General features: G+C 44.2%; 1 protein-coding gene and 3 long non-coding RNA genes across 8 annotated transcripts in view; 2 read left to right on the top strand and 2 right to left on the bottom strand.

Annotated features, from left to right (window-relative positions):
- Window positions 1-12,565, top strand: part of LOC308060803 — a 37,407-nt gene extending 24,842 nt beyond the window's left edge. For 2 of the 3 annotated variants that reach the window (XR_013926896.1, XR_013926897.1), the window contains 2 exons: window positions 10,758-10,901; window positions 12,422-12,554. This is a non-coding gene — a long non-coding RNA (uncharacterized lncRNA). Of the gene's footprint in view, window positions 1-10,757; window positions 10,902-12,421 lie in introns of all 3 variants that reach the window. The other variant, XR_013926895.1, reaches the window with a different exon arrangement.
- LOC308060807 lies at window positions 1,190-10,758 on the bottom strand. Its single transcript, XR_013926900.1, has 2 exons — window positions 9,244-10,758; window positions 1,190-7,759 (listed from the first exon to the last, which is right to left on the bottom strand). It is a non-coding gene; the product is annotated as an uncharacterized lncRNA (long non-coding RNA).
- LOC308060806 lies at window positions 11,823-15,312 on the bottom strand. The gene is made up of 2 exons (XR_013926899.1): window positions 13,011-15,312; window positions 11,823-12,706 (listed from the first exon to the last, which is right to left on the bottom strand). It is a non-coding gene; the product is annotated as an uncharacterized lncRNA (long non-coding RNA).
- Window positions 15,313-20,167: 4,855 nt separating this feature from the next.
- DUSP22 (dual specificity phosphatase 22) overlaps window positions 20,168-26,433 on the top strand; it is a 44,420-nt gene continuing 38,154 nt past the window's right edge. Inside the window, exon 1 of one of the 3 annotated variants that reach the window (XM_080379938.1) lies at window positions 20,168-20,512. In XM_080379938.1, coding sequence (XP_080236064.1) covers window positions 20,492-20,512 — 21 coding nt within the window. In that variant the 5' untranslated portion in view covers window positions 20,168-20,491. Of the gene's footprint in view, window positions 20,513-24,056; window positions 24,099-26,433 lie in introns of those variants that run through there. The other 2 variants (XM_080379937.1, XM_080379936.1) reach the window with 2 other exon arrangements.

The following is a 26,433-nucleotide window of genomic DNA, read 5'->3' as shown; positions in this document are numbered from 1 at the left end:
TGTTCTGTGAGAACAACTCAGAAAAAGGCATCTGTTTGAACCTCAGTTTTGAACCCATCCAAACCAATGGAAGTTTTTCAGTTTCTTTCACAGGATCTTTAAACCAGAATATAATTTTCTAGCAAAATGATAATGAAAGTGTTAGTGGTTTGATCTACTATAGATGAAGGACTAGGAAGAGTACAGTGCTGGTTTTTTTCCCCTCTTATAAAAACTGTAAGATAGGTGGCAGCAGCAGATGTGTTAAGAAATATTCAAATGTTGATAAAAATGTCGATCAATTTTGGATCCCATAAGAACTTCCCTGAAAGGTGAAAAGCACAGGTTTCTTTTATTTTCCTTACCTTGGCATCTCCTTCAATAAATCAGGTATGTCGTTCAGCAGTAGTGTTACATTAATTATAGCATGCCACACAGCATTTAATGAGAAAACCCTCATTCATTTAAATTCAGAAAAAAAATTAAAAAGTCAAATTGCTTCCGCTTCTTAAGAAGTTTGTATAGTATGTAGAATTTCTATTTCTAAAGCTATTTCTATCATTGCCACCTTTCCCTGAAATTTTTACATGTGCCTGTGTATAGTAACTGGTTATACAATATATTTATAGATGTCCTTTGGTTGCCAACTCAAGTTTTTATTTTCTAGCAATTTCTGTAGCTGTTCTTTCCAGTTATACTCTTGTAAAATCTTATATATAGATCAAGAATCTGCACTGTTTAAATAGAACTCTCTATATAGAAAGCCTTTTTTTTGGTTGTTCAACAGTATAATCACCTCATCTGGCAATTATATCATATTCCAGTAGTCTAACATGTAGATGTATCTCTGCAATGCACTGGATGCTGATTTATAGAAAAGTATTTTTAAAAAATGCTCAGATGTAAGTGAGCTCATCAGAGCTCTTAGCTTGTACTGTACTTATTTATTGCTTATTGATTTCCCAGGGTGTCCAGATTGAAAATATATGTTGTATGGGTTGTACTTGGAAACTAGAGTAAAACTCATTTGCAGTAGGCTTTGTGCAACACTTTACCGTTGTAGTAGATTCTTTACAGTATACTTATTTTACCGGACTGTGGTGGCATAAGGGAGCTACTGATGCATCTACTATAAATAAGTGTGATTGAACTGTGAAATTCAGGACACAATCATCTGAATTACGCAAGCATTTACGAATCTCAGCCAGGATACTTTAGAAGCAAATTTTATTTGGAAAATGTGTGATTTACAGAAGCGTTATAGTGTTCAGGAATACTGTAGAGTACCATAACATTAATACAAGGACAACTTATTATTTATTCATTTCTTTATTAATTTGCATATATATATATTTCTATTAAAATCAGAATTTTTATGGAGGTACCGCAAAACCCATTGCTATCAAGGTGGTTGTCTCCTCTTAGAGCTAATAATCTAAGAATAACCCCACAAGATAACAGAGGACCACAGTCTGGTAAGGAACAGGGAACTTGAATTGATCTCACTGTACTGTAATTTTTTAGTACACATAACAAAGGAGCATTTTAAAGGGAAATGTGAAGGCGCACATAAGTAGGCTAGAAGAAAATACAAAAGTGTAGATCTCAGAATTTGACAGGTGGCTGTGTCACAGGTTACTTGGAAGGACCCTCTCATACTCAGCATTTCAATAGCGAACAACGCAGTAGGTAGGTTTGGGCTAGACTGTGACAGGTGCCACAAACAGAAGACTGCTAGGGTTATACTTAATATGATGAAAAGCAAGAGTAAGAGATGTCTCTTACTCTTAAGTAAGAGTCTCTGTCTCTTAAGAAAGGAGATGAAATCAAAGTATCAAGGTATAAAGTTCATCTGCTGAAACATTTGCATGGTGCAAGACTGTGTTGACAAAGGTAGGAAAAGAAATTACTGGGGGAGAATGATTAACTATGTGAAGCTTACAGTGATGATTACACATCCACAGTGAGTTGTCAGAAAGAGGCTGAGTTGTTAGCTTGGCTAAAATGATTCATGCCTAGAGTGGAAACGTGAATTTGTAAGTGATGAGCATGAAGTTGTTAAGTGCAGTGGGGGAGTGATTATTCGGAGATAAGGGGCAGAACAAGGGACGGGAACCAAACCTGGGGTTTGACAGAACATCCCATCCCCCTTGGAGTGCTGGAGTGGAATGAAGATGCCTCCAAGTAGCTCTGTGAGCTGTTATAGAGGGCAGAGGAGAATTAGGAGAAAATGGAGACCCTGAAGCCGATGAGTGTCAAATTTGTGTCAAGAACAACTGGCAGACCAAGAATGAGAAGCCTGCAGCACTAGAATTGTAAACTTGAGTCAAGAAGAAGTCACTAGAGACTATGGTGAAAATAGTTTGGTTGAATTCAGTTGCCAGGAACTGAGCGGGAGGAGGCCTGAGTTGTAATTAAAAAAACAACTCTAGACAGTGTGCTTATTGGTGCCATGTTCAACATACCTGGAGTATCTGAAACCATTAGTTAGGCTTACTTGCTAAGGGAGAACACATTGCTAAGTAAGCTCTTCCATGTTCCAAGTATAAAGCCTGCAGCAAACAGCTATAGCTAGTTAAGGGAGAAAACTGGTAGTATAGGATGAATTAATTGAAAGAAATGAAAATGCATGTAAGGAATAAAAACTGAGCGAGTGGTTTGGTAAAAAAAAAAACCAACACAAACCAGCAACCTCACCAATGCAATGCAAACTAGTCAAAACAATCCCAAACTAATACAGGTGCATGGTGAAAAGGAAGAAAAATAACACAGATATTGGAAATTAACAACTAGAAATAATTGCTAAGAGTTCAGAAAAATATATTTTAAAATCAATAGGAAGAGCTATATTAACATTGCACTGATTTTGATGAGACAAATTTGCTGCTCATATTTGTGTCAATTTCTTGTATGTGAATATTGACCTTAATAGGCATTTTGTCTTATCATTAAAAATTATATTTACCTGCTTCCTAATGAAACTTATTCTAACAGAGGTGGCAGAGTAAAAGCTGTAGAAGTAGCAGACTTAAGGACAGAATATAATCAAGGTTATTTGTGTTGCAAGGAGAAACAGACAGGAAAAAAGGTTAAAAAAAAAGAGAAAGGGAGTGATACAAGGAGGTGCAAAATAGACCAGGAGCTGGAACAGAAAGGGATCATGATGGCAAGAGAAGATGTTAAATGAGGAAAGTAGATAAAAAATTCTACTTGTGAGGTGAGAAGAAAGAGAAAGCTAAAGAAAAGGTATGAGCAACTGAAAGCAAGCTGAACTGAAGAGGAAAAATCACAGCATATTTAATTAGTTATCACTTGAAAGAAATTGATGGCTTCTCGTATCAGTTAGCACATACTCTGTAACATCCTTCAAGTCCTCAACGGGAAAGGAGACCCATTCTGTTAGACACTAGATAGCAGCAAGGACTCATCTTAACACTTCTGCTCTGCTGGGCTTCTTTGAGTGAAATCAACCTCTTTTCACAAGTATCTTCTTTCTGATCATAAATTCTAGCTCTAAGTTTACATTTTCCTTTTCCTTTTACAAAGATTATTTTTTTCATCTGAGAAAGATGGTTAAGAGTTTACTTTGTTCTGGATTATTTGTTCACTCTCCAACTACTGCTTTATGAACCCACCCTCTTATATTAGAAATTTCTTCTGCTGATCATGACTGGGATGAGCAATCTTTCTACACAGAAACATAGTGAAGCTACCTTTCATTTTTTCTTCCTAAAATGGTATCAAGAAGCTGCTGTAAGTATGGGTTCAGTCTGCTTCAGTCCTGTACATTTAATCTCCGTTGCTTGTGGTAGAAGATCAATTTTTCCCTCCTTATTCAGACCAAAAGTCTTTTGGAAATCACCAGAAGATTTGTTTGAATGTGGCCTGTATTTCAGACACAGAGGTAACATTTTAGAACTAACTTCAGGACAGAAGACTAAAGGGATAGATCTGAATGATGAAATGGAACTTGGAAGTACTTGGAACACTGCAAGAAAACCCAAAATCAAGTATTTTAAGTTCTAATTGGAATGCACCCAGAACTAGCAAAATGTTTCAGTCAGGAGTAAAGGGTGAGAAAGGCTTTGGGAAGTTCCAGCAAAAGCTGAGATTTGATTAAGGCTAATCTTCAAGTTCCCCCACCCACATATGTCACCTGATATTCAAAAATACGCACAGAAAACAGAAACTGTATGGAAGATTTTGTTTCAGCTGCATTTCCTAGCCTTACTTAAGGACCACAATGAAATGACAGAAGTTAATCTCATTGGTTCTCTTAGAAAGCAGGAATTTTCTCTTCTAGAAGGCTGCAGCGTAAGGAAAGATGCATTTTTTAAAGGCTGCCCTTTAAAAGGCAAAGCAGTAAAACCTGTTGGTATTTTTCTTTAATTTCTGCTTAAATCTCTATATTCATTCAAAAGAGCAGATGTCCAGTTAGGCTTTGGAAACATGTAATAAAATATATTCCTGGCTGCAAAGATATTACAATCAGCATAAGCAGATGAAGAAAGGTAAGAGCGAGGAAAGAGCGTTACCCCATTTTCCTCAGGTGTGGTTTTTAGCATAGCCTTTAGATACGTTTACCCTTTAGACTTCAATAGGTAGATGGATACCAAAGGCAGCTTTAAATAAAGAATTTTGCTTTCACAATGTAAAGTAGATGTTTCAAAGTCTTCTTTTATTCCAGTTGAACTGCTGTTGTCTCTGAATTAATTCATGTGAAGCTCTGCACTCTAGACCCACTGAAATGCAGGAAATAACCCCAGGTTTTATGAATCTCGAATCCAGTATCTTTGCTACCACCCTTCCTGTCACCCAGTAATAAAGATGGGACAGGAGATCTGGGAAGAGAGCTAAGATCATGGAATGAATCTTCTGTTTTTGCTTACAGAAATGATATTTAATTAACTAAGGAGATGAACTATTTTAACAAAAGGAAAAATAATAATGGTAAGCAAAAAAATTGTGATACTGTAGAATATCTTAAGTGAGTCATGAAAAACTGCAGAGAAAAAATCACACAAAATCATGTATAGAAGTAGATATAATACCAAATATAAGACTTAGGTCTCTGGATCCCTATCTTAGATCCTTGGTGACTGAAAGGAAGGGATACGTGTAAGAGATCTGATGTATAGAGGAACTGCAGCATTTAGATACAGCTTAATATGTAGGTTTACAGAGCTGGATAAGTAAAAGATGGCACGTAACAGTGAGACTGAGCTGAAGATGTGCCTGTTGTCTTGATGAGTGAGAATGTGGAGAAGAATTTTGGGAGAACAGCTTAAGGTTCTGTGTTGTCTTTAAAGCTGATGGCTAGACATCTTGAGAAAATACTGAAACAGGGTATTCATTAGGATGGCAGAGGAAAGGTCCAAGGAAAACATTGTGAAAGGCTAAGGCTAGCAGGGGAGAGCTTGTATATTGTATAGCTGCGTTTTTGTGTGAGATCCCTTAGCAGTAAATGGTATAAGAGAAAAAGAAGCAGAATCATTGAGTCCGAGACTAACTGAGGTTGGAAGGGATCTCTGGAGGTCACTTCGTCCAAGCTCCTGCTCAAAACAGGGTGCATGTTACAGTCAGATCAGGTTGCTTAGGCTTTGCCCAGTTGGGTTTTGGTTACACGCAGTCTCTCTGGGCACCTGTTGGAGTGCTTAACCACCCTCCCTGTGACCAGGCGTGAAACTCTAGAGGACCGTGTTGGATGCTGGAGAATGGTACAATCATTTAATTTTAAAAGGATGATTTCAGCACTAGGATAAAGTGCCAGGAGTTGTCAGTGAATGACGTTTCAGGACTGGCAGGTCAAAAGCAATTTCATATAAGCCCTTGAAGTATGGTACAGAAAGAGTTGAGACTTCTCTAAAAAACTTCTATGAGCTCTAGGGATAAGAACTTAAGTTTATTTACATTGGTAGATAGTTAATTCTTAAGTGATTTTGCAGATGTTATCTCTTTCAGTGGTTGACCTGCCCATATTTCTAACCCAGGTTTATGTCCCCATCTGTCTGAAATGTTCATGGTCAGATACCTTTCCTAATGTTTAAAACATTCTGGGGAATGAGACCCAGAATTAAAAAGAAGGATTTAATTTAGCCAGAATGCCTTCAACAGTGGGTCTTCTGTTTGGAGATTCTTTTTGGCTTTCAAAATTGTACAAGATGAAATGCCTCATAGTGCGCAACCATCACCCAAAACCAAAGTCAATAAAAACACTGTCAATTTTGGTGGAAGCAGAGTTAGGTTGACACTTTGTGGTTTTGAAAATTCTACCCATAGATGACAATTGAAACTACTCAGAATATTAACTGTGATGGAAAAAATGCATAAGTAATAATATTTGAGACTAGGAGTTACATCTCACAATCTACTAATGCTGTGTACTTGTGTAGGTGCCGGACCAAGTCAGTTTTCTCATCTCTGTGCCACACACAGAGTGACACCCTGCCCAAGGCAAGGCAGAACTACTTTCTTATCAAAGGGTGTCTCAGGGGGCCACAAAATAATGAAACAATAACTTGAATGTCACAAGCACACAACAAGCATGCAAAGCATGCAGCAGGCTTCCAGCTGAACAGCAACCTGGATGTTTATTCAGCTGGTAATTAAAATTTCGTAGTAGAAGTAGTACACTCCAGGTCCTAGGAAGACACTTGCACCTTATGTAAGTTCCAGATTACTACAGTGGGAGTGCGCTGTAGTTCCTCACAAGTTATGCATCTAGGCTTCCCTGCCGAGGTGGAATAGTGAACACAAGTGAAACAATAGTGAACACAAGTGAAATAGGAACAGTTGTGTTTTGAGGTCAAACTCCAGTCAAGCTGATGTTAGGATGCAGCTAAGGTGGGTACCTGATCTCAGGAACTGGATAGTTTCCTTCTGTTTCTTTATCGAGAAGTAACTTGAGGGGCTGTCTCTCATTTCCAAGATGTGTAGTGCTTCTGACTTCGCTGCTGCCCACATAACTGTCACTGTTTCTCCTGCATTTTTGTTTAAATCACAAGTTTCTCTCTGGTCAGACACAAACCAAGATCGTGATAGTCACTGAAGGCTCACTAAAGCGAGATCTGCGTCTAAAGTCAAGAAGAGCCGAAGGCCAGTTTAAATGTGACTTTGTTCTGAAGTGACCATGGAAGAATTCCATCTTCTGTAGGAACAGATGACATTATCACTTGCACTGGTGACCAGAGAAGGTGGTTTCCCCTGGTTTTATCTCTGCCCAGCTTGTAGTTGTGACCAGCTAAGGGAGGCAATAGTCGATTCAGTTCTGTGTGAAAAAGTTCAGTCTTTTGCAGCAAGGACTTCCACAGCTTGACTCACTGTATACAGGAGCACTTCCTTTGTTTCACATTATATTCCAGTCTCTCTGAAAGCAGCGAGTTTGCACAGAAAATATTAAGGGACGTAATGTGATCTTCTGGAGAAAAATTTCAAGAAGGAAAGGAGCCATCACAAACTTTAGAGATCAGGCTGGATTTACGCCATCATGTTATACTTGAAAATAAGCACATTTTGATGGGAAATACTAAAGATGACAAATGTGAAACCCCATTACTGGCAGCACTTTACAGAGTAAATCTGCCTTTGACATGTTAAGTCTGGCTGAATTCATAATGCTGAACAATGCCTTTGGTGAACTCCGTGAGCAGCAGATACTGCTGTAGATAGAAGATCCTTACTTTGAGTCAAAGCTGAAGAACAAAGGAACAGTTGTACCTGGTCAGGCTGGTCAAATGGAATGTCCTTTAGCCCTTTTCCAGTGGTGGCTGATGGCAGATGCCTAGTGGTGAATTAAAAGGTCAGGTAAGGATATAGTGACTTTTCCACAATCTTATCCTGTCCTTCAGTAATGTGTAGCTCATGGACTTCCATTGCCAGGGGCTTTCCTATTCAGTGATCCTTTATGGATTTTCCAGTTGCTTACTGAGCCCATACAGCACCCTTGTACACACACTCTTTTGCAGCAAGGATTTTCCCAGTTTAGCTCAAAGTATAAAGGACCACTGCCTTTGTTCCAGCCTGCTCTGTGCAAGTCCTACCTGATGCCCCTTAGTTCTTGTATCGTAGGAGAGACTAGTGACAGCCATTACCTATTCACTTTCCTGGCACCTACTTGAATAGATGTCTAAACACATCCTTCATCAGCCACCTTTGTTTCATGATGGAGTCTTCTGAGTCTGTATCTTATACGGCAGCATGTTCAACACCCCTGTAGGCAATATATGTACCTGTGAATTATTCTCAAGCTCCAAAGCTTCCAGATGAACAGGTAGTTTGGAAGGAAGGTTTGGAAGGAAGGCTTACTGACTTGAGATGTGTTTTCCCCATAGAAAATGTTGATTACTTTTAAATAATAGATTATTTTCATGGAAAATGATGAATTTGGTGGTAAAAGCATTGAAGTTTTAACAATACCCATCTTCATCTCTTTTCATCCCATTTCTTCCCATAAACTGGTTTAGAAAGTAGATATTTTGGTTTGCTTGAAAGCCCAACTTTACTTTTACACTGGAAACCAGTTTAGCTGGAAGAATTCAGCCACTCCTCTGGAAGAAAGGTCAAGAATCAAACTCCTCTGCATGGTGACTTTTGCTTTCAGTGGCTGATTCTTGGAGGGTGGAAATGAAGGTAAAAGGCAGACTCATAAAAAGGGAAGGAAGCAGTCAGCTGTAACTAATGTTTGACCCATCTACCCTTTATGTTTTATTCTCCTGCAGTTTGGTCTCTAGAGGATGAAAGTAAGGCTTGGAGCTGTGATTTGGGAGCAAGAAGGGGACTGGGAGGAATGGTGAGATGAGTGAAGGACAAAGATTAAGGGAAAGGATAAATATGTACTGCAGAAACAGGGTAATCTTGCTTCCACATATGCCAAAAACTTGTGCTTTGGCTGTTGGATTGACTAATGATTCGTCACTGCAACAAAATAAAGAATTTTCTTCCTCATTCTGGCTTTGCCACATGAGCAGAGGAAATCAACTTCTTGATTTTAACAGTTGGCATCACAGTTTTCAGTAGACAATCAAGTATGCATTGAAAGTGCCAGACTAATGGCACAGAGACCAAAATCCTGTGTAACCACAGAAAGGCTCACAGAGGCAGCAGCAATGTAGACTTCCCAAACATCGACATACAGTAGTCTTATTCTGAGGGAATCACTTCTTCCTCCTTTCCATCCATCCATCCATCCATCCATCCATCCATCCATCCATCCATCCATCCATCCATCCACCCATCCATCCCCAGGACTAGAAATGGTTAAGTGACCTTTTCTGTGTCAGCAACTTGTTGGAAAACTTGCAGACTTAGAAGGGCCACAGCTCTATTCATTTCAGTAAATGTTGCATTTGATGGACTGGAGCTGGCTGACTGTCACCTTTTGGTTTTTAGAAGAACATCACCTGTGTGAGGAGTTTCTGAAGACAGAGACATACAGTAGTTTGATTTGACTCAGCAAAATCAACCCCTTTTATGAAAGGTCTATTTCAGATTTCTTTTGTGGGTAGAGAGGCAATGAATGTGCATCATCAACAGGATGTCATAGGTCCTGTTCCTTCAGAGTTGGTGCTTTGCCTTGTTCTGTTTTCTGACGAACTACAGAAAACATTATTTCCTGTCACTTACATTTTAAAATAATCCCCACTGTCAGAGTGAATAAACCAAAAGAGGTCTGTGTGTTTCAGGCAGCACCCTGCTGCTATATAGATTGCCCACCAAAACGTCAAATGGAAATACTTTTTTTCTGTTTGATCACTCCTGTGGGTGTCAGTTACATATAAGCGGAGGAGGCTTTAACAAGGAGAGGACAGAAGAGCCAGTGGAACAGCTGCTACCTCTTTGTCTTCTGTGTGAACTTTTTTCCCTTGGGCTTCTTGGGACTGGTATTTCAAGCAGCATAAGCTATTGCCACCTGGACTAGCACCAGCTCTGCTGCTCAGCTGTGAGTCGTAGCAACACACATAGCAGAAATATGTCTTGGGAAAGTCACAGCAGCAACTACCTACCTCAGGGAACATGTATCCCAGTACCTAACTTCCACTAGCTCTCCTCCTTCCTACATCCTTTCTACTGAAGACTCTTCTTTCAGAAAAGACAACATATAAAGTGGCATGTGGAAACATTAATTTGCTCATACCTAATGTTGCTTCTGTTTTCTGTATTGGAGGTGCCGACATATTTGATTAATATAGATGCTAGCCTTTTGCGAATACACCTGTCATAATCCTGCTGACCCCAAGATGTGGAATGAAGGTGAATCTGGTGAAGATGTTTAGATTCATGCATTGGGTTTGTGAAAGTCTTCAGGTTTGGAAAATATGCAGTTGTTTTTTAGCTCTGGCTTTTCAGGCATGTTTTCTGAGCACCGAAACTCTGGAAACACTTCCAGGAAAAGGGATCTTGTGGTCCAGCTGCACCAGCTCATTTTTGAAAGCAGTTTTGTTCTATTAGCTTTTGTCTTTGTTATTTTTTTCCTACTGTGATATTTTATGCTCAGCCCTGCAGACAACTTGGTGCCATTAAACTGCAGCCACTCTATTCTGTGGCGCTTCCAATTTGCATGGAAAATTATTCATGTTAATAACTCTCCATTGTTCATGTCTTATCTTCCTAAGTCATGTCAGAGAGCTACACAATACAAGCCCTGCTGTCGAAAGGCTTCTGTACACTTTAAGGCATGAAATTATTTGCCTTCAGTGAAGTCAAATGAATTCAAGGCTTTTAGAGACTTACATAAAATCAGCCAGAATTCTTAATTCTTAATTTTCTTAATTTCTTCTCAGGTCACCTTGTCCACCTTTGCATCTGCTAGCACTCTGCAACCCTTCTGCCTGTGCTACTGCTGAGCCTTGCCATGTTTCAGAGGGAGACCACTCGTCGTTCTGCAGGGCAATAGAAGGCATTCAGCTTCCAGTGTACTTTCTCAGGTGAGGCTGAGTTAAGATATTGATTATAGATATCACAATTCAGCGAACAAAACTTTTTTTGGCCTACACTTGCATTTGCTACAAAGAGGTTTCCCTCTTCCTACAAACTGACAGGATAATTGCTGGTCATGTGAAGATACTGAGGATTTTAGGTTCATTGCCATTTTTCCTCATTTGTGTATGTTAGATAATGCTCTGGGAAAAAAAAAAAGTATTTTTTTAGCAGTTAGGTTCATGAACATGTTTTCCTAATCTTCAAAGATGGCTGACATGCTTGTATTACAAGAAAAAAGTTAATATTTGTTGGGTATAATCGAAGCTACAGAAGTAACACTAATATAAGGTGCAATGTCTTGTGCGTAACTGCATAAAACTCTAACATGTTTTTCGAGTATAAGGGAGTGCTTTAAAAAACATCAAAGCATCTTTTCAGTTGCTGTTCAAAACCACTCTTGTTTCTCAGTTTTTAAGCACTATCACTCAGCACTGGTTTTGCTTCCTAATGTTGATTTGCTTTCAGCTGAGCTTTTGTTTCACAAACTTTGTGAAACACACCTGCTTAAACACTTTGGCAATATGGAGCAAATCTGAAAATGGCTCAGTATCTATTATTTCATAACTGAAACCCAGTCAGGTTTCTTTTGTATTTTAGTATGATATTGTAAGCCACACAGGAAACCTACCTTCATTTCTATAGTGACTTATTCTAGAATATTTGGTCAGATATTATCAACTATATAATATATTAAAATTACTCAGTGTTGGCACCACTCCTAAATACAAGCCCATCTACCTGCATTATAGCGCTAGTCTGATATTAAAAGAGTATAAAATGAGTTTCATTTTCTGCCAGACAACAAATAAAGTAACCATCAAAGCAGGTGAAATGAAAATCAAATGAAAAAAAAAGACACTGTGAAGTTTCCTGAGATGTCTTCTTTCTTTATTTACAAAAAGATTAGGTCAAGTGAATCTTTTTTGACAAATAGTGTTCGTTTCCTACTGAAATCATTGACAAAGCTTCACTGACTTCACTGGCAGCATAAGCTGTTCATGTTAGGCAGTAAAAATACAAACCCTGACTGTGCCTTTGTGGACTTCAGTGTGAATTTGCATTAACCCTACCCAAGCCTAGCTAGAGCTTGACCGTTGCATTCCCTCCAGGTGGGTTTGATGCTTTCTGAAAAAAGTACAATTGTTCACAATGAAGAGACAGAAGTATTTTTGCTTACAGAACCAGATTCAAAGACATGAGTTAATCAAACAAAACTTAGTAAGTCTACTGATAAGCAGAACATCCAGCCTGTGTCATCAGCATTGCCAGACAGATTTCAGTGGAAACGTACTGCTTTTTCACAAGTAATGCTCTGTCAGATTACACAGTTTGCTTAGGTTAAGGGAAAGCTTAGACATAAGGAAGACTAAAAACTTTCTGGTCTCACAGACAAATACATCTCCTTGTTCCTCACCCTTCCCCCCATTCCAATTTCCCCCAGCATTTGTATAATAGTATTTTCCAGAAATCTTTTCACAGGATACCCCAAAAGGCTCATGAAAACCCCTCAGTGTGAAGGAAAGTCCTTTTGTGGATTAGAGGTGGTTAGAGGATGAAAACCAAAGGTGGGAGCTACTGATCATTTTTCACAATTAAAGGAAGTTGCAAGAGGAAGGCAGGGGAAGGAGCCCATGCGAGGTCCTGCATTGTCCAACACATTCACAAATGGGCTGGAAGAGATGGTGGATAGCCAAGACGGTGGATGGCTGATGATACAAAGTTGTTTCCAACAGTCAGAAGCAAAAGCTGCCTGAGAAAGCAGCACAGGGATCTCAAGTTATCAACTAACTGGGTAGTAAAATGGCAGAGAAAATACAATGCTGATAAATACAAAAAAATGCCTATGGGGAAAATACAGCCTTAATAAATGCAAACAATTCTGAATGAGCAGTTGTCACTCAAGAAAGAGATCTTGGAGTCACTGTAAATGTTAACATAAAAACACCAGCTTAACATTCAGACCAGGGACTGGGTGTGCCTTTGGCTCACAAACCTTACCTGCTTGTTGCCAGAAATTGGAAGATAAAAAGGGGAAAGGAACCCTCTGTACTCACCCTGTTTCTTGTTGGTGTCCACTGCTTGCCATTGTTGAGAGGAGATGTGGAGCTATACGGATCTTTGCTATGACCTAGAACAGCTGCTTTTACATGCGTATGTAAAATGAACTGTTTGAGAGAGTAGATTTAACCTGGAGTCACAAAGGAAAGTGAAACTATAAAGTATATAACCTGAGAACCCGTGTCTCAAATTGTGCATGTAATCAAGTCCCAGACAAAGGACCAAAGGACCAGAACAAACAAACAAAAGCCTCAGAAGAGACCACAAGGAGACCATGAATTAACCCTTTACAGATTAGAAGCTTGCTGGGTGTTGCTGGTGCTTAAGCACAGGGGTTGACCGAGATTCCAAAATACCACAATAAAACATCACAGAAACACTTGAAGAGCTCCGAGACGGAAGTAAGCAATACATCCTGCAACTGCAAGGTGTCCAGCAGGTGCAGAAGGAGACAGACATCAGCTTAGTGAACAAAGTATATACAAGGAAGACAGTTTCAGTAGTTCGTCGCTTGGAAAGAGACACTGGTTGAAAACATCAATGAGCTGTCAACCTGGAAGCAAATGGGACCCATCCCAGACCAGTAATTCTTATCTTCTGTGACGTAACTTTACTGATGACTGTGCCTGTTGTGCTGGACAAGGCGTATGGGATATTTTAATGTCTGAAAATGTCTTCAGTTTAATAACTGTCTTTTATTTAATAACCCTCAATTCACACCATGTGCAGCAGAGTACAGGTTTACATATCAACATCAGATGTTCATCTGTACTTAACTGGGCCACATCACTGGAATGGTCTGTCAGCAGCTGATGCTTTGCTCAGCAGACACAGATCTCAATGGGAGGTGATGTTAGAAGAACAGGGATTTGCAGAAGTATGGGGAGAGAGATATAGAGGCAAACAGTAGACTTTGAAGTCCTGTCATTGCTGCTGCTTCCTGAGCTTGACACAATTCACATCCCCAAAGGTACTAAACAGTTGCTGAGAGTAGCTGCAATCATACTGATCCAGGCTGTCTCAGGTGGCCGTGTACTTAGAGAGATAACAGATTTTTTATTATAACTTGCAGAAGGCAGGCAGGCAAGGGTATGCTGCTTAACCCGAGAACATCTTAGTGATTTACACCTATACACCCAAGGAGGCATGCTTCTTGGCTCTAAGTGTGCTCGTGCTCTGCTTCCCACTCATCTGCTCTCAGCAGCCCCACAGCTCACTCACAGACAGCCCACTGAAGTGTCCTGGCCATGCACTGGAGACATACTGACAGGCTTTCTAGGTAACCAGGTAGCTTGGAAGCACTTTGGAGGGACTCTGTTGCCACAGTCAGGTAACTGCAGCAGGCAAAATAACCAAAGCAAATGAAAACTCCGCAAGAAAAATCAAGTAACTAACTCTGGATGAGAATATTGTTGTATCAAAAGCGAGCCACCAGTACAAGCAACAGTGCAAGGGCCCCAGGAGTAGCTGAATGTTCTCAGATCATGTAGTGAATATGTTGGAAATGTGTTTGGATTGTGTTTTTCATAAGCGGTATTTAAGGGCTAGTGTCTTAGATATTGGTCAAGAAAATAAAATACGGAATAGAGAACTGTAGCTTTAACTCTTTTCAATTTTCCAAATACAGGAAATCTTAAGACATATCTCATTAAGCAGAAACTATTGGGAAAATGTCGTCAAAATAAAGATCTCTGCTCAACATCTTGGCTGGAGGCAGGCTGTGATTATTGAATACCACAGTCTACACTGAGTATCATGTGATGGTGGTGGGATGGGGAGTTATCTCCTGGCACTGACCACAGCTCCTTCTGCAGCTGATTCAAAGAAAGATTCCTGCTGACTTTGGCGGGTCACACCCTAATGGCTCTCAACTGATGGATGGACGTCTCAATGATGCTCACCAAGTGTCAGTGGGAACTTCAAAACTGACATCTTTCTGCTCTGAAGAGTTTTCATTGACTGTATATGAGAAGTCCAATGGATATTATGGTCTATTGGCTTCCCGCAGAGAGGCAGTGTGAAGGCTGTGTTCCCCTAGGATTACATAGGTATAAACTGGAAGCAGAGGTTAGGTTGTTGTAACATTATTTTTCCATTTGAGGACACACGTGTGCCCAGAGAAATGAATACATACCTAGCTTATCAAGGGAACGCATGTGGATATTTTCACTCACACTCAGCAATGGACTATTCTTAGTAACTAATAATATACATGTGCCTTGCAGCATGCTTTTTGATAGCCTTGTTTCTATTCTTTAGCGATCCGATATTTTACCATATTTCTAAAGAACCCTGGATTAAAAGTATCTGTACTTCATTTGCAAGCCATTGTGAGTTTTAAGGTGGATTCATTTTTTTTTTAAAGCCTAAAATACATATAAACACAAGTAGCTGCTAGCAGGTTTAGAGACACAGAAGTGCAGTAATTTGGTACGTGGTTGCCATGGCAGCTAACCTACATCTAAATTATCCTATACGCTTTTCTCAGCCATTCTCTAGCATTGTTCCTCCTGTCTGAACTGTTGGTTGCTTTTTTTTTGAGACCTGCCTTCCGCAAAGCCCCTATTTGGCCTCATCTGCTGGCTCAGCCCTTTCATCCTGGCATACTCCATATTCTGTTGATAATATCCGTTAATGGAAGGGGAAGCGAGAGGAGTACGAGGCAGAAGGAGATGATGGTCTTGCAGCTACTCTGCCTGTTGAGAGCAGCTTCTCGAAAGCTGATTTTTGCTGCAGTAAACCACAGCGGTGACTCCCTTCAGTTTCAAGACTTAAAGCTTGCTGCAACATCACTGATTTTGATGAAGTTACTGCAGACTCAGTGTGACATAACGAAAGCCAAATTTGGCCTTAAGACAATCAGTTTATCAAATGATGAATGAATGCTGTTCTGTGGATACACGGCAGTAAATCGGGGTGCTATCTCTTTTATCCAGAAAACAAGCTTTGAAATGCTTTAGCAATGTTCAATACCAAGTAGAAATATTAAAAGAAAGGTCAATGAGTCCTCCAAGCTCTTTCAATTCCATTGACCTCCCTCTCAGCACAGTTAGAAAACAAGCCCAGTGCTAGTTATGAATTTTAAGGCTTCGTTATTTATTTCTGGTGAAACAGTTGCTTTTTGTCAAATTGCTCTGTTTCAGAGGAAAACCATTCCGCTGGCTATTTCTGAGCAATCATCCTTTTTATCTCCCTTCTTGCCACCTCTGAGAACTAAGTTGTGACGCCTCTTCAAGGGAACCCAGCCCAGGTCTTATCAGTTCCTGACAGAACATGGATAGCCGACATGCCTTCTGCCTATGGCTGAATGTGAGCTCAGGGTTTACAGAAAGTAAGATCAGAAGATAAGAAGTAGAGTGTACTTATTTACTTACTTTTAACACAGTAAGGTCAATGTACTGTCAAAGCAGAAGTTTTGTCTAATTTTTAAGAAGATTCAGTTTCAGTATCAGTTTGGTTGGTTGTTAAGTTTTCAGGCAATTGCCTAGATGCTCGCTGCTGCGCAAGACTTGGCATTGCCAGATACATTTATGTGCAAAGTCAAGAAGTGGGGATTACTCAATTTGTCATCCTCACATCGTAAAGAAGTAAAAAAATCCCCGGATTTGTAGGATTACAGGCCATGCTAAAGTGATCTCTTTTCAGGGATACTGAATACTATGAGATTCAGCAAGAGCTTTTTGCTCTTATTTTCTGTGTCAATTTATTCAGCCCAGTCATCTCAGGATAGCTTGCTTTTTGAAATGGACTTTCAAAATATTAAAACCAGTGCAGATACTAAGCACAAGGAATAAGATCTTGAGAAGTGACAATAAATAAACACTTTATGATGATTTAGGCTTGCTGAAGACCTGCCTCCGTAAATGCATTATGTGGTAGTTTATTAAACAACAGCTGAAAAACTAAACCAATCTGGTTTTGGAATAACTGGCAAGAGAGCCAGGTCTGGCAACAGTATCAGAATTCCCCTTCCAGACCTGTGGAGAGGAAAAGGATATATACTATACATCATGGTAAATGTTTTAGAGAGAAGTGGATTTCCTCCCCCTGCTTTTTAATCTTGGTATGTCACACCCTCCCACTCTAATTTTTGCTTTCACTGTAAAAAGCTGCATGCATGCAATAAAATTCTAATAAGGGAAAGCACTGCAGGCTGAAGTAGGCATCCTGAAGGGAGTCAAGAAACTTGAAAACGAAACAGAGAATCACACTTTCCATTCAGAAGAATGGGAATGTATGATGCTTCCCATTCAGAAAAATGTCAGATACAAAGATATATTTGTGTTCCACCTGTATTGCCTAATATAACATAACAATTTCACACAATTTGCCCATGCACAGTACTTTTCAGGGCTTTTTGCAAAGGTAAGAAATATTGTTATTTACATTTTACAGATGGAGAAACTGAGTTATGGGGAAGTGAATTGATAAGCCCAGGCTTCCAGCATATTGACTGCAAAGCCTTCCAGTTACGATAGACCTCTTAGCACAACACAGATCCCTGCAGTTATCAGGGATATTATTTATTGTTTATCCTTTTGTCTCACAAAAAGAAACTACTTGCCAGAGTTGCTGACAAGAAATTCTTTCGCTTTGGGGGCATAATGTGTTTAGTAGTTATTATGGCAAGCTGTGATTCATACTGTTTGGACCTCAGTCATATTTTGCACGGCATGAGAATAAATTACATTCTGGAGAGCTTTGCCAATGAAATATTAAAGCCAGTATCTGTGATAAAGCTCACTGCAACGCTTTTCAGCAGTACTGAGGGGGCAGGGAGAAGTGCAGTACATGAAGTCAGATGGCTATCCTTCCTGGCCTTAGAGAGGCCACTCGGATGTTTTTGAGGCTGATAATGACATGCTACAGCCTCCTAACTCGGTGGAGCCTCAGGGAAGGAGAGCTTCAGGAATGGTTCAAAAGCATAATCAGTGTCTCCCTGTTCTGCTGTGAGGTGAGCTGAGGCAGGGCCAGGCGTAGTGCTAGGTCCAAGAGGCTGGGGGTGGTGGGGTCATGAGGTGAGGCCAAGGTCCTAATCCCAAACGATCCAGGTTGAAGCATGTGGTGGCTTCCTCCTGCCCTGCTGTCACAGTTCCATGTGGGAGACCCAGGTATACGGAAAGCAGCAGGGGCCAGCTCACACTGAGCCTCCCCTAACCTGGGTTGAGGTGTAGCTTGACAGTGCTCCCAGGGCCACCCAGTTCAGGTAGAGCAGAGGTGGCCTAGCCTCAGCAGTCCATGCTGCTTGCTTTCCTCTTACGACCCCAGGATAACATTACTCAGCAAACCTCTTGCTAGCACCCTGTCACTCGACACACCACTGTCATGGAAGCTGGCATCAAACTGCCTGCCAGCTGCAGACTGCCCAGGAGCTTGTCCTGCCTCAGCTGCCCTGGGCTGCCCTCCTCCAGCAGCGCTGCTCCCGGGCGTGTTCCCTTCCCCTGAAATTTAAGCATCTGTGGTGATGACATGGCTGTTTCAAGGCAGCAAGAGTTTTCCAGCTTTCTAGGTAGTTAAACCTATGGCTTAACTTCTCTTGGCTTTCAAGCATGTCATTGGCTTCTATGGGAACAGCACCATTTTTGAAGAGGTAGCAATCTGATGACAAGCCACTGCTGAAGCAGCTGGTCCTGCTCCCTGGCTCTGTGCACTGGTCTAACCTCACGGGGACGAGGCTGTCACCCCCCAGCTTTCTGTGGGGTTTGTTCTCTGAACAAGGTTGGTTGGGTCAGAGAGTTGTTGGGGGTTGCCTGAGGACGGGGGCACAGAGGTACTGCTGAGGGTAGGTTGGATGTGCAACCACCTTTTTGGCAACAGCTGACATTTGATTGCAGTTGAAGGTTGTGAAATCATTCCCTTAGAGTTTGCTTGTACTGGCAACTGCTGCGTCTATGCAGGAGTACCCCGTCACTCATCTGTCCATCATTTCAGAGTTAATCCATCAAGTATTACATGTCTGGCTTTGCTGCCTGTCAGCTTTACCCTGTTCTCCGTCTTTCCCCCTTCCACTGCCTATGTTGCGCTGCAGATGCCCCTGACTTTCCCAGTCCTACCGAAGTGTGCCCAACAAATGACATCTGGACATTACCCTTTATATGCATTCCACACTGATGCATCTATGAATGCATAGGGAACATGATGGCAGCTCCACAGCAGTGTCCTTCATGGTTTTGCATTTGAACCACTAAGGATTTCACTTGTTTTGGGTGGTTACTGTGCTTGTTAATGTTAATGGTTAGCAAAGAGATCTTCCATAGCAATATCCTGTCCCTGCATATTTAACCTGTGTGTTTCCCTTAGGCCTGTGCTGTATTCCCTATCACATTAGTGTTCGGAGTAAATTTCCTTCACTGAGCACCAACTCCCCCATCGCCACACCTCCTCAAAACAAACCCCTGTGGCCACCGGGCTATGGCTGTACCCTGCCTTTAGCTGCATTTCTCTGTGCGCCAGGGAGCAAAGCACGGGCTGGGGAGGACAGAGCAGGGCGCCGCAGCCGCGCCTGGCCTGCCAGGCCTGCCGGGAGCATCTCCCCCTGCCCGAGGAGGGGCGGACCAGATGGCCTCCGGAGGCCCCTTCCCACCTCCGCAGCGCCATTCTGCCACGCTTGCTTCAGGCTACTTGCTTTCTCCTTTCGTTTGTCCCCGTTAAGGGCACGAGTGTCCTTGGTGGGTTGGGGCTCAGCGGGCCGGGGCACAGGTGGCTGGGACAGGTGGCTCGGCGCCGCCCCGCGCAGCCCGGGCCTCTCGCTGCGCCACGGGTCCCGCCTGGGCCCGGCCCCGGCCCCGGCCCGCTGTGAGGCGCGGGCTGGCGAGCGGGGGGCTGCAGCGGCGGCCTGGGCGCCTCCCGCCAGGCCCCTGCGGCCGCAACACGCTGGGTGCGGGAGCGCAGAGGCAGGCAGCACCGCCCGCAGCCCGCCGGCCGGCCGCGCCGTACCGCCCACCGCGCCGAACGCTGCGGCCGCCGGCGCTTACTCATCCCCTCAGGAATGGGGCGAGGCCGGGCCGCGCCGGGCGCTCGCCGGGTGCCGGCGGCCGCGGCAGGTGGGGGCAGGTCGGCGGCGCGGGGGGCGCTGGGACGCGTAGTTCCGGCGGGCGGGCGGCGGCGGGGCGGCGCGGCGGCGCGGACTACAGGCCCCAGGGCGGCCCGCGGCCGGCGCGGCGGGGCCGTGACCGCACGTGGGGGCGGCGGCGGGCGGCAGTTCCTGGTGGCGCGGCCCCGCGACTCGCCGCTCCCGGGGGCGGCCGAGCGGAAACCCGCCCCCAGCCGCCCGGCAGCCAGGAGAAAGCCCCGGCCAGGGCGGGGGGAGATGCGCCTCACCCTTCCCACCAGCGGCGAGCCGCGGCCGTCCTTAATTAACAATTAGCTGGTCCCCAGTCACCCCCGGCAAGCACTGTCCCATGCACGCCGACCCGCCGCCGGCAGCTCGCTAGCCCACGGCGCCTCCCGCGGCGCCGGCGTGCGGGTCGCTTAAGCCATGGGGAATGGCATGAACAAGGTAACGCCGCGCGTCGTTGTTCCCGTGCGGGAGTGCATGTGCGCGGGCGAGGCGCAGCGGTCCCCGCGGGTGGCGGTCCCTCCCCGCCGGCTGCCGCGGCGCCCCGTCCTTTGTCTCGGCCCCGGGCTGCGGGGCAGGTCTGCGGGCGCCCGCCCGAGGAACAAAGGCCGGGCAGGAGGGGTTTCTCCTGCGACCTCGGGGGTCCCCCGCCTCGGGGCGCGGGGGGAGGGAAGGGCGCCGTGGCTGCGCCGCTCCCTCGGGGCGCGCCTCCTTCCCAGCCGCAGCACGGTGGTTGCGGGGGGGGGGGGGGCAGGTTTCGGTGATGCTCGCCTGGGCTTCCCCTCCCCGGGCGAAGCGAGCCCCCAACGGTCGCTAACGGCCGCCGTGCCCCCCCGGCGCCGTGCCTCAGCCAGCCGCGGCGCCGGGCCGGCCCCGCCGCCCTCCTCGCCTGCGCCCCCGCTGCGGGCGGCCCGGGGCAGCGCCGGGCTGGCAGCCGGGGGGGCCCGGCGGGTCGAGCCGTTGAACTGCCCCACCGCTCGCTTCCCCCTCCCAGGAGCAGGGCGGGGGCTGCCCGCGCCCCCTCGGGGGCTGCGAGCTCCGAAGGCACAGGCGGTTGGTGCCGTGGGACGGGACGGCGCTCGGCGAGAGGGCAATGTTTTGCGGAGGGTGTTGGCTGTCTTGGCGGTGGGGGCTCATTTTAAGTGCCGGTTCCCCTGGCACGGCGTGGTGGTTATCGAGGGACAGCTGTGATTTTTCTCAGTATCTCCACCTCTCTTTTAAACCCAGGTTTGAAAGTGTGGTGGTAACTAGCCTTTTAAATATAGCTTACTACGAGGAACAGGAGTTGAGTCATCTCTTCTGACATCCTGCTTTGAGGACCTGGGTAGTAGCCTTGCTGTGAGCGTGGCCTCTACCAAAGCGGAGGAGAAGAGCTGGAAATAGCTGCTCGCAGGTTGCCCGTGCCGGCCTTCCTCGCCCCTGGAAGGCGGACTGGTTGAGGCCCAGAGCGTTAGTGTGCCGGCTGGGAGGCGAAGCCTTTTCATCCTGTGGACAGAGACATTGAAATAGAAACTTCAGGCAGTGGAAAGGCCTGGCCCGCCTGCTGGTCTGACCGAGTTAGCGGGTAGGAGGGAGAACCTCCTGCCGTCCTTCTCTCCATTTTTGGTTTCAAAGTCTGGGAATAATGTGATATGTAGCTATTCCTTGGAGGTACCTTCTAGGAGTGGCCAGTTAGGAAGAAACACAGCTGGAGAGACTTCTTTTAGACTTCTCCAATGTTTGTAGTATTTTTCTGGGAATGTTTGTAATTATCAAAACATTTAGAGGGACAGGATATGGGATGCTAAGGTTGCAGTCTGGGAGGCGAGCAGAAAGAAAAGTTCTCAATCCTTTGAAGCTTAGCATTCCTTGTCTGCATTATATCTTGCTGGGGTACCGTGTGGACAAGAATTGGCAGTCTGTGACTCTTGGCAGTTTGGTCGTTTTAATTCTGCCAAGCGGTGCCCCAACACGTACCAGCCAGAGCTTTCAGGACAAGCATAGCACTATGATTTTTCTCTTTCCTCCTTATGGCTGTATCCAAGAGGATGAAATGTACACTTCAGGAGGAGCTGGTTCCTTTAAGGGAGGCTACAACCACATTGGGTACTGGCCATCAGGGTTTATTTTTGTAGGGGTCCTGCGTGTAGGTCTGGTACTTGCCACCTTCAGAATGTGCCCCTGGATCATCTGTTCCTTTTGATCTTGTGAGTCAGCGAACGCCGGAGGGGCGAGGGGAGGCGTGGGTTCATCAGCACCGATGTTGAGGGGGTATTTGCTTGAGATTTTGTGTAGTCTATTGATACAAATTGCCTTAGTTTCCAACTGAAGTGTGCTTTTTGTGGTGGAGCTATATGCAGATGGTAGGAGAAAATAAGCAGTTTATCCGATGGTGGATTATTTAATTTAGGGAATCTCTTTGTACTGACGCCAGGGGAAGAGGATTAGTGGTGACCTGTAATGGGTATGGTAAGGAAAAGCTCCAGAGACTGCTACAGCTGCTGTGGCTGCTCTTGGATGCTGAGCCTTTCACAGTGGCATCGTCCCCTCCTATTTTTCTGTCACATGATATTGATGTATTTTGGAGCAAATACCAATCGCACCTGATGTTACGTGACCATTAGTGCTGGTCAGGGGCTGGAGTCCTGGCATTCTTTTTAGGTAGGGTTTTTCTTTTGCTGGTTTTCCCTGTAAAATTAGCTGTTCTTAGGTGTTTTTTTCCTTAAGCCTGCCCAAGCCTCCTGACTTATCTCAAATTAAACTGAAAGCAGTTGTTCAGAAATACCCTTCTTATTCTGCTCAGAAAAGAATTGGCTAGTGAGTGTGCATCAACACTACTGGTAATTTTCAGTGCTTTACACTTTTTTGTTTTTGTTTTTTACATCTTTTAGTACAGATTGAGTAATGGGATCTGACTTAAGATGCTGTCTGGGTGGCCTAATTTGTCTTCAGCCTTAATGTCTAACTTTGACTTGTACTCAAGGTTCAAGTTGAAGTCTGTAGTTGAAAATTACAAAGATGTTTTCGAGGAGCTGAAGTCTAGTGGCTGAGCTGGTGATGAGAGATTGTAGTACTTGTATCCTATTCACAGATAATCAAATCTGCTTAGTGAAGAGCTTTGCCTGGGTTTTAGTTCACTTTCATCCTGTTACAGTTAACTGCTCATTGTTCACGCAGACCCTTCCGAAAAAAGGGTTGAGTGTTATCTCTACAAAAAGGGCAGATAAGTCCTGTTTGTTGCAGGAGTTGATTCTTAAGAAATGTAAATCAGTGTGAAAAGTTTGAACTGATGCAAACAGTTCTACTGAAGCCAGCAAAGCTGTGTCAGTTCATGTCAGCGTTCCTTGACCTGTGCCACTCTCCTGCACCACTGGAGAAGATAAGCTTGTCTACTCCTTCTACAGCACCTGTCTGACTCAGCAGAAAGCCCGATGAACTTCTCTGGGGCACCCATCAGTGTTAGCACAGCTAGAAACGGCATTGGGCAAGGAGTTACCTTTATCGTAAGCATGTGCACATGTAGGAAAGAGCAGCAAATCCATTTTCTTAGCTCTCAAATTAGCTCTCAAATCCATTTTCCAGAAAGGTGTATTGTCAGAGAGGTCTGATGAGAAGCATTGGCATCTGGAGCTACTGTTGTCCATTGCAGGGCTCCACCATTGCGCAAGGTGGAGAATGTGAACCGCTCTCATGCGAGGTACGAACCAAGACAGGTGTTGATGCCCTTATCTCTTGGTTGTGCGTTCTTCTACATCTGTATTTTAGTCTGTGGTCATTTTCTCAATGTTTCGGATGATATAAAGAGGCTACTGTTTTTATTCATAAAGCAGTGGTTGAAAAGTTCACAAAAACAACCACCTTATTTTTCTTCTCTTCTGACTCCCACCCCTTCTCTCTCACACGCCCCTTGCAGCCATCGGTCTTCATTTTGTGCGGCCCAGAGTTGCAGTTACTGAAGGCAGTGTGAGATGACACAGCTGAAAGTTCCCAGCCATAGTGTAGTGCCGAAGTATTAGTCAGCATGGCACGAAGATTCACTTCTTTCCAGGTAGCTTTCACCCATAGTAATGTTTCTTGCTTCTAGAATGACTAGGACAACAGGGGTAACATCTGTCCTTGGTTGCAGTGTCCTAATTTCCTACCTAGCAAACAATGTTGCTTCATGATGCACAAATGCAAACTTCTGGATTTTTCCTCCTTTGCTGACAGCCATCTAAGAAGCTTCATTTTTGCAAACCCCCATGTTTCTTGGTATCTTTAATTTATAATGTCTAACCTTAATGACTGTGACTGGAATTTAATATTTTTATCCTCTCTTGGGAGCACGTATTTGATGCAGAAATAATGTCCTGGAGTCTAAAATGCTATAGTCTGCAGCAGTGGTAGTGTGGTTTGAGATTTGCGTGGCAGATAGGAAATACCAGACAGCTATTTAAAAATACCAGGAAGGCTTTTTTCATTTTTTCATTTTTTTTAAGCTTAAGTTGGGGTGATCTGGTTGGTGAAATTAGTTAATAACTTGATTCTCTTTAGCTTCCGAGCATGTTTTTTGTTTGCAGAATTTGGCCCTTAGCAACGGCTGTTGGTTACTCCACTTTCTGGAGCAGCAGCTACAAGCTTCTGATTCCTAGCCTGGGATGGTGGCCTTTGAGCTGCACTTCTAGGAGAGTCATCAAGTGTGCTTAAAATAAAGAATCAGTCCATGAAACCATGAATCTTGCACATGTGGAAAGGGAGTGCAAGATTCCATCGTCAGGGTTCTTTTCTTGACTTGATACCCTGGCATTGGAAACTATCCTGCTGATTTTTGCTGTCTTCATAGGAATGTCAAATTTGTATGTATGAAGAGGGAAGGAAAGGAGAGCAAGCTGTCTGAGCTGATCTGTGCAAAACTTAGAGGTGCCCGTTGGTACCAGACTAAAGAACCATCTTCTTGTCTAGCTGGTGTTGTCAAGCAGCCCATGGTTGGTAAGCAGTTGAGGGTACAGCAAGGCTCCCAGAGAAGTGATCTTTCAGTATCGGTGGCAGAATTGAGCCCTGTGGTTAGAGCTGGTATGACTCGGCAGGGAGAGAGAAATCACCCAGCTAAGTTGAGAGGGGAGGAATGTTTGCACAAACCAAAGCTGCAGGCAGTGTGAGAAGTGCTGTAGCCTTTCTGTTTTCTGTGCGGGTAGGTAAACGACAGTGAATGTGATGCTTTTATCGGATGAAAGCCCTGGAGTGAAGGCAGGTCAGAAGCTATTTTGCAGGCCCTTCTGTCGGCCTGCTAACCTTTCGGTGGTAAGCTGGGTCGCCTTTCAGCAGGAAGGCTGCAGTGAAATGTGCTGGGGCGATAATCCCCGATGAAAAGTCCTTCATGACTTTCGGAACTTCGCGGGTGCCGGGCTGAGCAAAATGGGTGGAGCTTTCCCTTTAAATAGCTGTGCCCCAGAGACTGTTGCTGCTGTTGTGGTGACACTTGGGTGTTGCTAAGGCTTTAGGAAGTCAGCGCTGACATATCTGTGTTGGTGGTATGCTCTGCATGCACTGAAGAAAAAATGGATCGTAGGGTTTCACCACCACCATTCTGGCCTCTTCAAAGGATGTGGGTGTGGGTCAGAGACTTCAGGTGGCAGAGAACAAAATTATTGGCCAGAAAACGTGTGTTCAGTGTGCCTGGGGTTTTTTCCTGTCCTTACTGCTGTTCCCAAGTCGGGAGGGTTATGAGAGGGTGGGAGGGGTAGCACTGTGGTGTCACCTGCCCCTGTGTCCTTGCATGCATGTGTCCTCAGGCTGACCTTGAAACTCCCCAGTTAAAGAAAGTCCTGTAACTGAGACCTGTGCAGGCTTCTGGGAGTGTTGGGGTGGGTGGGTAGATCTGGGAGAGAAACATGCAACTCGTGAACTTTCATCAGTTCTCTTTCTACGTGAATACACGACCTGTTACATGCAGCGATTTCCTCTGTGGAGGAGCCCCACTGTGCTGCAGCCCTGACTTGCATGATTTTGCACTTCAAAAGACCTGAAGGATGTAATTTTGTAATGCTTTGTCCAGCTTGCTTAGCAACTTTAGGCAAATCACCTTTCCTGTATGAAGTTTCATCATTAGTTAAAGGAGGGTAACTCTTATCCTGCTGCGGGGGGGCAGGGGGAGGCATGTGTTGTGAGGCCCACTTTGTGTTTGTAAACCACTTTGGCTGGCCTTGGAGAGCCTCCGTTATGTGAGTCTGCATGATTCACAGCCCCCGGCTGTCAGTGGATGCTCTCAAAGCACGGTGTGCCTAGAGCTGTGTAGTTGGGAAGGTTGCAAAGAGGCACACAAAGTGTTGTCAGCGCTTTTTAGATTGCATTTGACATTAGTCTGCTAAAGTAGTATGTTCCATCCTGTATGCAAATTGAACTTT

This window comes from Falco punctatus, assembly GCF_963210335.1.
Source record: "Falco punctatus genome assembly, chromosome: 3".
Taxonomy (NCBI): Eukaryota; Metazoa; Chordata; class Aves; order Falconiformes; family Falconidae; genus Falco; species Falco punctatus.
The sequence above is the reverse complement of the archived record's forward strand: the minus strand, read 5'-3'. Positions and strand labels throughout refer to the sequence as shown.